Source organism: Pleurodeles waltl, chromosome 1_2, assembly GCF_031143425.1.
Source record: "Pleurodeles waltl isolate 20211129_DDA chromosome 1_2, aPleWal1.hap1.20221129, whole genome shotgun sequence".
NCBI lineage: Eukaryota > Metazoa > Chordata > Amphibia > Caudata > Salamandridae > Pleurodeles > Pleurodeles waltl.
The window spans coordinates 1,166,057,891-1,166,070,554 of NC_090437.1; the positions used below are offsets into that span (position 1 = coordinate 1,166,057,891).

The 12,664-nt window shown below is 42.8% G+C and overlaps 1 protein-coding gene across 2 annotated transcripts in view; it reads right to left on the minus strand.

Moving 5' to 3' along the window:
- The window catches only part of PPP2R2C (protein phosphatase 2 regulatory subunit Bgamma), a 463,465-nt gene that overhangs the window by 141,253 nt on the left and 309,548 nt on the right, over positions 1-12,664 (minus strand). For both annotated transcript variants that reach the window (XM_069203156.1, XM_069203160.1), the window contains one exon: positions 379-543. In XM_069203156.1, coding sequence (XP_069059257.1) covers positions 379-543 — 165 coding nt within the window. The remainder of the gene's footprint in view (positions 1-378; positions 544-12,664) is intronic.

The following is a 12,664-nucleotide window of genomic DNA, read 5'->3' on the forward strand; positions in this document are numbered from 1 at the left end:
GAAAATTTGTAGGCTACAACTTGCATGCTACAGAAACGATTCGCAGTTGAAAATGTCAAGATATCTTTTTGGAGGGGGGTGTAATTCATAATTCATAATTTATTCTGTTCCCCTTTTCACATGTTGGATTTGCATTTTATTTTTATTATTTGTACTCTTTTTGCTTTTTGCTCTTTGGCCTTGAATGTTCATGCCTTTTTCCACCTCGACATGTCATCATAAAAAATCTACATTCTTTTGTATTATCACAAAAAAATAAGTAACATTGTCAACACAGTGTCAACTTTTAATTCTGCAGTCGGAAAAAAATATATTTATGCTAAAATATTTTTTCTATGCATGGAATATGTATTTCAAAGAATGTGAGGGGTGACTTACGTTTGCAATGCTTGTCACATAGAGCGGAGGCCCTCATGTCGCAGAGCCTCAAGGATCCCTTACTGCTGCTGTAGACAAAGAGGTTGCAGTGGTGGGGGTGGAACTCTGCAGCAGTGATCACCTCTGTCAGGTCCTCCATGTTGGCTGGCTTAATATCTACAATGTCTGGGGGGGACTCGGTTAAGGAATGCACCATTCAGCTAACCGCGGCGTATGAGAAGCCATGTACATTGCGATATTTGAACAATGAGGGTAAAATGAAATAAATAGTAAGCATCGTATCCTACAAAAATCCTTCCTATTTATATCTCCCTTCCTCCTGGCCTCCCAATTACTTATCCCTCAGTGCATTTATTACAGTTATTAGCGAGTCTGTAACACATGCACCTGACTGATAACAGCTTGCTGTGCCCACTGAGCCTTTTATCCCACAACTCGCATGGGTTCAATGAGACACCTCCAGGCCCCCTCCTTACTGATGATCTCAGCCGTAGGTTCTGTGACTGCAGCCATTTTCGAGAGTAATTTTTGCATTACTCAGACTGAATGTTACTCTTCATTTATAGGCAATATACATACATCATACAGTTAAGCATCAATTGCAGGCATACTGTTAGCAGACTGATGTCCTACCTGGCAATGACAGAACCAACACATCTACTACCATCAAACCCTGCAAGTGTGCCAATTCAGACTATTCCAGGCCCCCAAAGCTAAAAGAATGTCATGCGCGGCAGGTATTAGTCATTTTTAATGTATATTGAATTAATAAACAACTACTGTTGTGTTCATCTCTAATTCAGACAGACAATGACACAATGTGGCAGTCTATCACAAGTACCAGTGTTGACAATTAAGTGCCTGTGCCGAACACTGGAAACCACTGGCTCAAATTAAGCACTGAACTAGCATCAAAAGGGGAACTATTATCCCAATAAGGCCCGTGGCAATGAGTGCCTGGATCCTGTATGTGGAAATCCTCTGCTATCAGGAGGCCTTCCTGAGGAAGATGAAGGTTTGGGGGTTCACTTCGTACCAAGGTATGCAAGTAAAGTCCCTGCCCTATTAACATCAAAACGTAATGCTTATTTGGCATTGGGGTCCTATGGGTAACAAGGTGTACACCCCTCAAGATAACATCATCCTTACTGCTTTCTTACATTGGGTGATGTGTTTGGTGCATACTAGCAGTCCCTAAAACACACTGGCTTGTGGGAAATCCTAGTAGATCCCTTCCAGCAGTTGGGATTATGCACTGAGGACCCCTCTTTGGCGGGTGCTGGGTACACAGAAAGATGGTTAACTCTGAACTTTTTCCTGCCCTTGTGAAGAGATTACTTAATGTATTCACTTTTTGGACAAGAGATTTTGTTAAGTAATCTCTCTCAACCAACGTGCTACTGATTGGCAAAATTACATCCATCGAGACAGGCAGCAATTTTACATATTCCAGTCTATGCGAGGTCATATTATGTCATGGTGCGTATTTCATGGAGTATGTGTGTGCCACCAAGGATGCCTCAGTAGTGGAGAATAGAAATCACACAACAGCTTCAAAACATAGATGACAGTGGTCACCACCTGGGTTTCGGCTATTTCTCGAAAGCCACGTGTGAGGGACTGAAGTGTGAAGGGCATGAAAATAGCAGAGCTTATGATTGACTGCTGGTATTGGCGCATAACACACAGTGCTTTAAACTCAAAGTCCTTGATGTCAAGACATCAATGAAGCTGTTCAAGAGAAGGTTCCATATTCACTTTAGGACTGTCTCCTACAGCCTGAATGTTCTGTAGTGTGCACATTAAGTAATCCTCCAGGCGTAGATGCAAGACTATGGAAGAGTCGTACCTCGATGCTCTAGAGATCATGGACTGTCCAGAAGAAGGTTCAGACGTTTGACATAAGAGCAGGGAAATGACTAAAGGGCAGCACTGGAGGAGTAGCCTTCAATGACCAAATACCTTCGAGCTCATGAGAAACTAGTTTTAATAGTATCCAATGTTTGTGGTCTGGCCATGTCGACGCAGGCCCACACTGGTCAGCGGACACACGTGATCTGAATTAATCTAAAAGACAAAGCCAAGGAACGCAACGAGGGAAAATGCAGATTGTAAGGAGTGGAAAAAAGAAAGAACCAGGTGTAAGTCACTTGAAAGGAATACATTCTTGCAAGACTTAATTTGAGCCAGTGTTTGCACGTGGGGCCCACCAACACTTATTTTCCCGCAACCTACTTTTTTTCAGACAAAGAAAGTGAAAAATAGCAAACGGGTAAGGAAGACGGAACAGAAAAACGGAAAAGAGTGACAAAGAGGGAAAGTATGGATGGAAAAACATGCAAGAAGGAGATACAAAGGTCAGGAGTGTTTTTAGTGGATTACAGAGTCATGCAGGGAATTAAGACAACACAGCGTTGGTATTTGGCACCCAGATTATCAATAACACTAGCCACAGGCTCATGAGCAATAATGTGGGCACTGGCACATATTATTTTACAAATTAAGCAATGCACTGTGATGTCATCGAATACATGACAACTTGCAACTGCTCTACGAAAAAAGTAAACAGAACCCACTAGATCAGAAATTGAAGAGAGATAAGAGGAACGTTAAGGTTGACAGTATCAAGTGGAGCTGACAGTTGAAGGAAGATCAGTGTGCTGTTGTGATCAATATGTACTTTCCATTGATAACAGAAAGAATTCTGTCTGTTGATAGGGATAGAAGTCACCCTAAAAGAATCTAGGAAAAATAGGTGAGTTGGAAATTGGGCGGAGGTTTGTGGCATCTATAGGTACCAAATAAGGCATAATTTATCAGATACTCCTTATGGCTTGCTTCAGTATCAGATGAGCTTCCACAGTCGTCAGATATTATAAGATATTATAAGAAATTCAGCAATCAATTTCTAAAATGGTGAAGCAGCCTTGATATGTCACATGGATGTCTGAGACTGATGAAATATTAAATATCCATGCCACTTTATTACTTGGCTTCAGGATATATCAGAATTTGGCCTTTCTGTTGGAGTGAAACTATGGGGTTCTGCTGTTAAACTGTCTTCAACATCAACCTTAAGTAATATGCAGCTCTTACGTTGCAGCACAAGCATGTTATTCTGCATTAATTTCTGAAAGGCCCTTAGTCAACAAGCCCACTTATGCTCTCAGTATAGACAATTCAGTTTGAGTACATCTGGTGTCATTTAATTTGACGTTGCAAAACTAAACATCAAGGCCCATATTTAGGAGGTCCTTGCGCTGCTGTTGCATCACTTTTTGTGATGCAATGGAGGCAAAAACAATTAAATCATATTTATGAAGCCACGCAAACCACTTTACGCGGCCTTGAAAAGGCTGGTAAATATGGATTAAGGCAAGGCAGCTCAAATCGCTGCATTGCCTGACTCTGCACTAGGGAGGCTTTCCATGGGTGTTGCAGTGGGTTTTCTCATGCAACACCCATGTATTTTAAGATATCCCCAGATTTACAAGAACCTGGGGATGCGCCAAAATCTTACGCCTCCCCAGGGGAGGTGCAACGAGCAGAAATATCACTATGTCTGCTCGTTTTTTTCACTTTTTATGAGTGCTGCACTCTAGAGCACACATAGAAAGAAGCAAAGGACTCCCAGGATTGTTTTCTGCAGGAAGGTGCCCCTTCCTTCACGAAACAAGAAAGAAGGCATATTGGTTAAATACGGCCATTCCTCCTTTGACCCAGCGCAGCACAGAAAGGTGACTTGCTGCGCTCCCCTGCGCCAAAAACCCACAAATATGCCCCTTCGGACTCAATTCCCACCTTTATTGCACAACTCTATAGAACTAGAGTGTTCAGCTGAGATGGTAACTTTCATGTCCTGTGGAATATTTGGACGGTACTTGGCACAGGGATGCTCAAGACACCGCATTGATTTTTCAAAGCGTTTTTCATTGTTTGTGAACGTTCTTAAGAGTTTTCTTTTTTAGATGCTTTGTCAACAGTCAGTTTGTACTTAGATGATTTCCATGCCATTCATTTGCTATAAACGGTCTTTCGTGTCCGAAAAGTGAAGCACATCTTCCTGATGTTGGATTAATGGCCCTTTAATTGACCCTCTGTGCCAAGAATAGAAGTACAAGCAGCGGAGTCAGTGTTTCATGGACATTGCCATTCTGCTTACTTTTCATACTGTGATCTTAGACGAGTGTAGTACTGCCAGCTATTGGATGCTTAGGGGCCTCTTCTTCTGTGTCCTGTTGATGCAGTATTGTTTGACCTAGAATTACCCATACTGCAGTGTTTGTGTTTCTTTTTTACAAGGCAGTATATTATCTCAGCATCCTAACTTTTGCACCGCAGAAGGGGGGTTGAAGAAGTCACACCACATGTTTTCCTCTATTCCAACCCCGTGGCTACTGTCTGTACCTGAAATCCAAGATTTCTGGTACAAACCACTGCTTGCACCCAAAACTGGATTTCACTGGAGGTCAGAATGGAGGTCATCATAGGCCCTTCATGGTTATTCATCATTACACATGACAGTTATGAGTGTGTTGGTGAAAGAGGTCACTAGTTCATTTTATGAAAGGAACCTCCCAGTGTGGTCGGTATGGGTTTGTGCTTCTCTTTCCTGCTCTATCCACTTTCATTTATCATTCCTAACGAGAGAATATAATTTAACAGAAATACTTCTGTACAGATAGGTCCTCTTCAGTTCACTTCTGTCCTACATTAGGCCTTTGCAAATAAAAATAAAAAAATGTATTTTCATGGAATTATTGAAGAGAGGTAAGAGTTGATTGAACTATCTGCTTTTAATTTGCTGTAACAGGATGGATATTTAAGTACCTTTAAAAGAAAATATTTACCAGTCAGAAGTTCATTTTCACCCACATTGATTCTTGTCATAGTATTTTCCTGTGGTTTACCCTTCATCCTGGAGCGGATTTGATCTTCATGCTTCTGATCAGTTTCGCGAAGTTCAGGAATACTTCATGTTTTTATTTACGCAAATTCGAGGATACTTGCAACATTGTCCAGTATCTTTCGTGTTTGCCCTGCATTTGATCAGTCGTGTAACAGAGTAGGTCAAGCAATTGTCCGTAGTGTAATCCCCATTAATATTGGCATGAGGAATACATTGTATACTACACACTGGACTGCACATCGTTTCTTTTAAACAAGTCTAGTGAGCACTCTGAATTACAATATGTGTCGGGAATAGTACATTGTGTTGAACTGTTCTGTGTGATGCCTTGTAATGTAGCGAAAGTTCATTGTAGACTAAACTTTGTTTATATTACATTATAAACCTTGGATTTGATGCAGGCCACATAAAGCTGCTAAGCCAGGACCTATGGTTTTCCTCGAAGCAGTGCAGTTTGATAGCGGTTTTATTTCACTGCCCAATGTTAGTAGTGCGAGAAGTCACAGCCCCTGCTAGTGTGATATTAATGTATTCCCTGAGCTGAGCTGAAACATGTTAGTTAAGGAAAGTCCCTTTAACTCCTTCACCTCCACTCCTCGGAGGAACAACTTCTGTGAGTTGGAGAAAACATCATTTACTGATCACAATTACAGGCAACAGATGCAATCTGGTCTACTCTCAAGATCAAAGAAATAGCCCATAACCGAATTTTGCAAAAACAACCCAGGATGTTGAATGCTTTTCTGGTCGCTGTAACTGTAAAACATATTTTTATCCCTGTAATAGCTACAGTGTCACTCAGAAGCTTACTCTTCAAAGTGGTATTTTTAGATGTAAGTAATTCCTTGATAAAGTTCTTGAAAAGAAACTAATAACAATGTATCCCCAAAATCACAGAGGATGAGTAGTTTTATTCTCAGGCTGTGAGCTAGATGAACCACTTGTTAAAGAGACCACGAACGGGTGGTGGGTGTATGGGGGAGTGTATTTACAGGTGGGTGGGTGTGTGTATGTGTTGATGGCCATCATCCCCAGCAGACTGGACTACAGCAAAACTCTAAGCAGGAATCAACAAAAAACTCACCTGCAAATTGCAAAACATCCAGAACTCTGCCGCCAGATTGATCCCCGACCTACCCCGACACTGCCACATCTCACAACTGCACTGGCTCCTCACTGAAAAAGAATCACTTTCAAAATCCTCACCTACGCACACAAAGCCCTCCACAACACCAAACCTGCCAACCTTAACCAGCGACTCAACTTCCACATACCCCACAGGACCCTACGCTCAGCCCAGCTCTCTCTCGCAGAAGTACCCCACATCTGGAAAACCAGAACAGGCGGACGCTCCTTCTCCCACCTCGCCGCCACCACCTGGAACGCCCTACCCATCCACATCAGACAAACCGCCTCCCTCCCCAGCTTCACGAAGGAACTGAAGACATGGCTTTTTTAATCCACCTCTGGTACATGCTACAGCCCCTGCTGATTACTCATGCGCAATAAACTTTGGACCAGTCAAATTGTACTGAATTCATTAATCTGAAGAAATACTGGTTGCATCATGGACTGAATTGTACAACCATTGTATGTGAATTATATACTTGTTGTTCTTTATATTTCTTTTTGGGGTTACCCCATTGTGCATTTTGTTTACAGCCCCCCCTATCGCCTTGAGACCCTAACGGGTGAGTAGCTGTGCTTTATAAACTCTGATTGATTGATTAATTGATTGATGGCAGGGCCTTAGAGATCGTTTCTAGAAAAATTAATTACAAATGTCTTTGACAGTGGGTTGTTCTGGAAGACAAGATATTCATTCTGTGAATTCATCAAAACTTTACAAGCGGTGTTTCCATGTTTTATATCAGACAACTCTAAAGCATACTGTAGAGTGATAAATGATTGATTCAGCGCTTTCCTTTTAAATTTCTTCGCGGTATGGTGAAAGGGGCTTTTGTGAGTCATTGGAGAATGTTTTTGCAAATGAAGAGGGCTTAGAGCTACTCTGAGAGGGGTAAGATAAAATGTCTTGTTTTCGTGGATCCTTGCTCTTTGACCTGGCATCGTTGGCGTGGTCTCCCCTAACTTTTTTGCCTCTGCTTCCCAGGTTGTATCTGTGTGCTGGAGTATGTTTTTTTTGTTACTCTGGGCACTTTGCCACTGCTAACCAGTGCTAAAGTGCAAGTGTTCCCTATGTGAAATTGTATGTGTAAGTGGCTTTTCCATGATTGGCATATTTGATTTACTAGTAAGTCCCTAGTAAAGTGCACTAGAGGTACCTAGGGCCTGTAAACCAAATGGTACTACTGGGCCTGCATCACTGATTCTGCCACCCACATGAGTAGCTCTGTAAACATGGCTCAGACCTGTCACTGCAGTGTCTGTGTGTGCAGTTTTAAACTGCACAAATCTTCCCTTTTTATACATGTAAGACACCCCTAAGGTAGGCCCAAGGTAGTTCCATGGGCTGGGTGTAGTGTATGTTAAAGGTAGGACATGTAGTGATGTGTTTTTGCATGTCTTAACAGTGAAATTATGCCAAATGCGTTTTTCACTGTTGTAAGGCCTATCTCTCATAGGTTAACATGGGGGCTGCCTTTAAATATTCGTAAAGTGCAGTTTCCCTTTGTGAGCAGATAGAAATCTGGAAATGGGGCCCCTGAACTCACAATTTAAAAATGCATCTTTTAGTGAAGTTGTTTTTTAGATTGTTATTTCGAAAATGCCACTTTTAGAAAGTAGGCATTTTCTTGCTTAAACCTTTCTGTGACTCTGTCTGTTTGTGGATTCCCTGTCTGGATCAGACTGACAGTTGGGCTGTTTGTGAATCGCCTCTAGACAGTGACACAAAGGGAGCTGGGGTGTAGCCTGCATATCCTGGTGAGCCATCTGGGCTAGAGTGGAGGGAGGAGTGGTCACTTATACCTGAAAGGGCTGTGCCTGCCCTCACACAATGCAGTCTCCAACCCCATGGTGTGTGTCTGTGGCCTGGGCAAGGCAGGATCCTGTAAACAATACAGACTTTTCTTTGAAGTTGGGCAACTTCAAAGGAAGAAAGGGATGTGAGTAGTGGACCAGAAACCCCAGACTTTAGATTTCTTCAAGATGTGCTTCTGGGACCAAGAGGAACCTCTGCCAAGGAGAAGAGCTGAAGAGCTGAGGAGAAGTGCTGCCCCCTGCCTGTGACTGTGCTTTGTTTGGCCATCCTGTAGTTGCTACTTCTGCCTGTGAAAGGGGACAAAGATTGGACTTTGTGGTATATTCCTGCTTGAGAAGAATCTCCAAGGGCTTGGACTGAGCTTGCCCCCTATTCTGAAGTCTCAGGGCCATCAAAGACTTCTTCTGCCAGCACCTGGACTCTCTTCTGCCCTGCTAAGTGGTGCCTAATCCAGTTCCTGGGCCCTTGAAAGGAGAAGCTGGTGGAAAATCAAGAGGATCCAAGGAAACTGACTTCGGATGACTCCGGACTGACGCCGCTGCCGAATCCCGTGAAGCCACCTGCAACCAAAGCCGTGGTCCTCAAGGGAGTGCGATGACCCCACAGACCCGACGCCGCTGCAGCCTCGCTGAAGTACACAACTCCGTGGAAGTTGACGAACCAAGTCTTGACCGCCGGATACTGACTCCGCCAGAAGTGAGCTGATCCAATGCTTCGCATTGACACGGCTTCACCTCCACCACTCCACAGCAAGGACCCGAAGCCTCTTTGTGACGTCTCCGCTCCTTTGCTCACCAGCATTGGAACCAACACCACCTCAGATCCAGCGACACTGCGATCACCGACTCTGTGCGCCGGCTTGTTTCCTCATTTTCACAAAGTACTGTACCTGGGGGTTCGTGTGACTCTGTGACCGGAGCCATTGGAGTCGGGTTGTTAGGAACAACTCCGTTACGATGCCGTGATATCACCTAAGCGAAGCATTTGTGCTTCTAAGCGCCATATTGAAGTTTAATCTTTAAAAATTCATAACTTTGCCTGTGTACGTTGGATTTTTGTCGGTTTGATCTTGTTGTGTTCAGATAAATATTGTCTATTTTTCTAACCTGGTGTTGAGTCATTTTGTAGTATTTTCACTGTATTACTGTGTGTGTTGGTACAGATACTTTACACCTTGTCCCTGAGTTAAAACCTTCTGCTCATGCCAAGCTACCAAGGGTGTGAGCTGGTGTTAACCGGGTGTGTTTCTCCTTTGCCCTGACTAGAGTGAAGGTTCTTGCTTGGACAGGGAGCAACCTGACTGCCAACCAAATACCCCATTTCTAACACCTGCATTATGTTGTCTCTTTCACAGCGAGATTATTAACTTTCCATAGCTGGTTTGGAGTGGTTCTACTTTCAAATTTTCTTTCCTCGTTGCTGGGGACACAGCCTTTGTGTAGTGATACCCTTACAACAGGGTAGTCCCTTGCATGGAACACCCATATAAGAGGCACAAAGAGGTGTGAGTTTTTCCATTGGCAGACATCAAGACAACTAAAAGTGTAATCAAGAAAAGCAAAAGGCTTCACCTGAAGGGCCCCTTTCACAACAGCATGTGCAGTTCCACCCTTTAGCCCTGCCATCTATCAAAAGGCAATGCACAAGGATGCTTACTCATCAGCCACTTGCTAACAAAATCTTCACTCTAAATTACCATCTTAAGGCCATAGGAATGCAGGCAGAGCTACTGCCACACTCCATCTTATGCAATGCTAAACAAGTGGTATCCACAATGGATCCCACTTTGCTTTAGAATTAGTACTGTGAGACAAACTTGAGAAGAGGTCTGCTTCAGCATTTGCAGAAACTCCTATCAAGGTCTGCACCCAGTGATTATTTGGAGCTTTGAATCCCTGAACTGATCAGTTGTCCTTACTGAAACAGTGGTCTAGCAAGTGGTCTAGCAATAGCCTAGCACTGCACATACTGTTCATATGACTCTAACCCCTAACGAAAGTACAAATAGAGCACGATCTTCGCATGCAAATGTTGCTTCTGTCTGCATGCTTTTTTAAGAATCATCCTCTATATCTATGAAATCTGGCATGAAAAACTGATCTTTAATTAAAATCCCTGGTTGTTGTTGGCCCTTTTTTTTTGTTTCAAATGATCCTCTTGTGCCTTCGGGCAATAGGTAAGGATATCTTGGGAATCTTTTTAGATATGTAATCTGTAAGAGTCATCTAAAATGGGCTTGCTTTGAAGTGCACAGTGGTGATGGATCTATGTGGGAAGTGGAGATAGTACTTTTGACCTTGAGTAGGGTGCAACTGAATCAGTTCGAATTGCTTTTGTTGGCTTGGATCATGATGGGGATATAGGAATAAATGCTGCTAATGTATTTTCTTTGAAAGCAGGACTTTCCTCAGACTTCCAGTTTTTGGCCTTCTTATTTCTCCTAATTGTTTGAGATGGTAAGTTCCCTCTAGGGGTTGTGGGTAAAATGTCGGCTCTCAATAAATGAGAAACTACAGGGCAGATTTACTTAGTTTTTACAGAATGTAACACACTAGGGAAAGGGCAGAACGGTAACATACCTACGAAGATATGATGCAGTTTCTCTCTCCCCTGCGCACTATTCCAAAAGAAAACTTTGAGCCCGTTTGCATCACTCTTGAAGGGGTTGTGTTGTATTCACACACGTGAATGGAATGAGTGGAATTGTCAGCACGCGAATGGAATTGTCATCGCATGCTCTGTGATGACAATGACATTCCGGAGGGGAGGGGGTTTGGAGGAGAGGCAGTTGAGAGAGATGGTCGAGGACGGAGACGCTGGTGTAACCTTCGCAGCGTGTTTGTATTGTACTTCTGATCTGGAATAAATCGAGTTAAAGACTCTTCACGTTATCGGTCTTTACTTACACTACAACATATTTATGGCGACGAGTGACGAACACCAGCGATCTGGAAAAGAACTTCAAAAAAACACGGGCGAGAGGTGATTACCGGATCCACAGCATACAACTTACTGATTAGGTGTTGGAAGGTACTGTTCAGTAATTATTTTGTAAACCTTGGCGTTGTGAATTGTGGCATGAGGACCTCACCCTGCGTTAACGACCCTGGCACCAGGCTTAACGTGCACGAGTACCTTAATTGAGGCATTGGTTGCTGGGATACTATGCGACGCTAAGCAACGTTAGAGACGCGCTTCCTGCACGGGGAACTGTTGCTAGGAAACAAGACGCCTAGCAAACAACGAGAAAGCTTTCAGCACGCGTGTGCTGCGTGACGAACATATTACTGAACGGATCTTGTTTATTGGAATAAAATAAATTGGTAGAGAATTACTCCACTTATCTCAGAATGGCCACGAATAACCAAAGCATAATACCGCCACCACAATTTTTATCACAACCAGGATCTCCATGCATCCCATGGGAAGAGTGGATCGACATTTTTGAAAACTATTTGGTGGCACTTGATGGACAAGACTTAAGACCTACTAGAAAGAAAGCAATTTTACTCAGTGCCTTAGGTCAAGAAGGTCAACGTATATTTAAGTACTTACCTTCCATAGTTCAGCAAGAAGATCAACAACAGATGGATGTTTTCACGGAAGCAGTGAAGAGATTGGAAAAACGTTTTGCGAAAGAATTCAATGTTGTTATGACTAGACATCAATTTTATACACAACCGCAACAGTTGGGAGAAAGTATTGACGATTTTGTTTCCAGATTGAGGGAACTAGCTACGAAGTGCCAATTTGGAACAATGACTGATGAGTTAATTCGTGACCAATTAATTGTACAATGCCGCAGTAAAAAAACGCAAGAGAGACTGTGGGCAGCGAAAAATCCCACCCTACGAGATGCTATAGAAATTGCTAAAGTAGTTGAACAATCTGAGTATTGTATGAGAGAAATGGAGAGGAGGGAAAAAATAGATGCTACCAACATGAGTGCTAATGTTAATGTGAATGCGGTGAACAAAGTAGTTTATGAGGATAATGAAGTATTAGCGGGTGCAAGCTCTACACGCAAAAATATGAGCAAGACCGGTATGGGTGGGAAATTTGAAAATAGACCGTGTACGAGATGCGGTAGCAAATATCATAACTCTGAATGTAAATCTTGTTTTGCAATAGGAAAAGACTGTATGAAGTGTGGGAAGAAAGGCCATTTTGCACGTATGTGTAAGACCATGTCCAACAAATATAACGTAGGAGTGGTGAGGAATTATGCTGTTTGTGAAGAAGGACGTGATAGAGTATTAGCATTGGGTGATAGTGTGGCATCACATAATGATAAGCCTCCGAGACCTACAGCGAATTTTATGATAAGAGGCAAAGGAGTACAGCTGATGATTGATTCTGGGTCACTATATACTATTTTACCCAAAAAACTATTTTTACAAGAGTGGCCAGCTGTCAGTCTTTTGCCCAAAGAT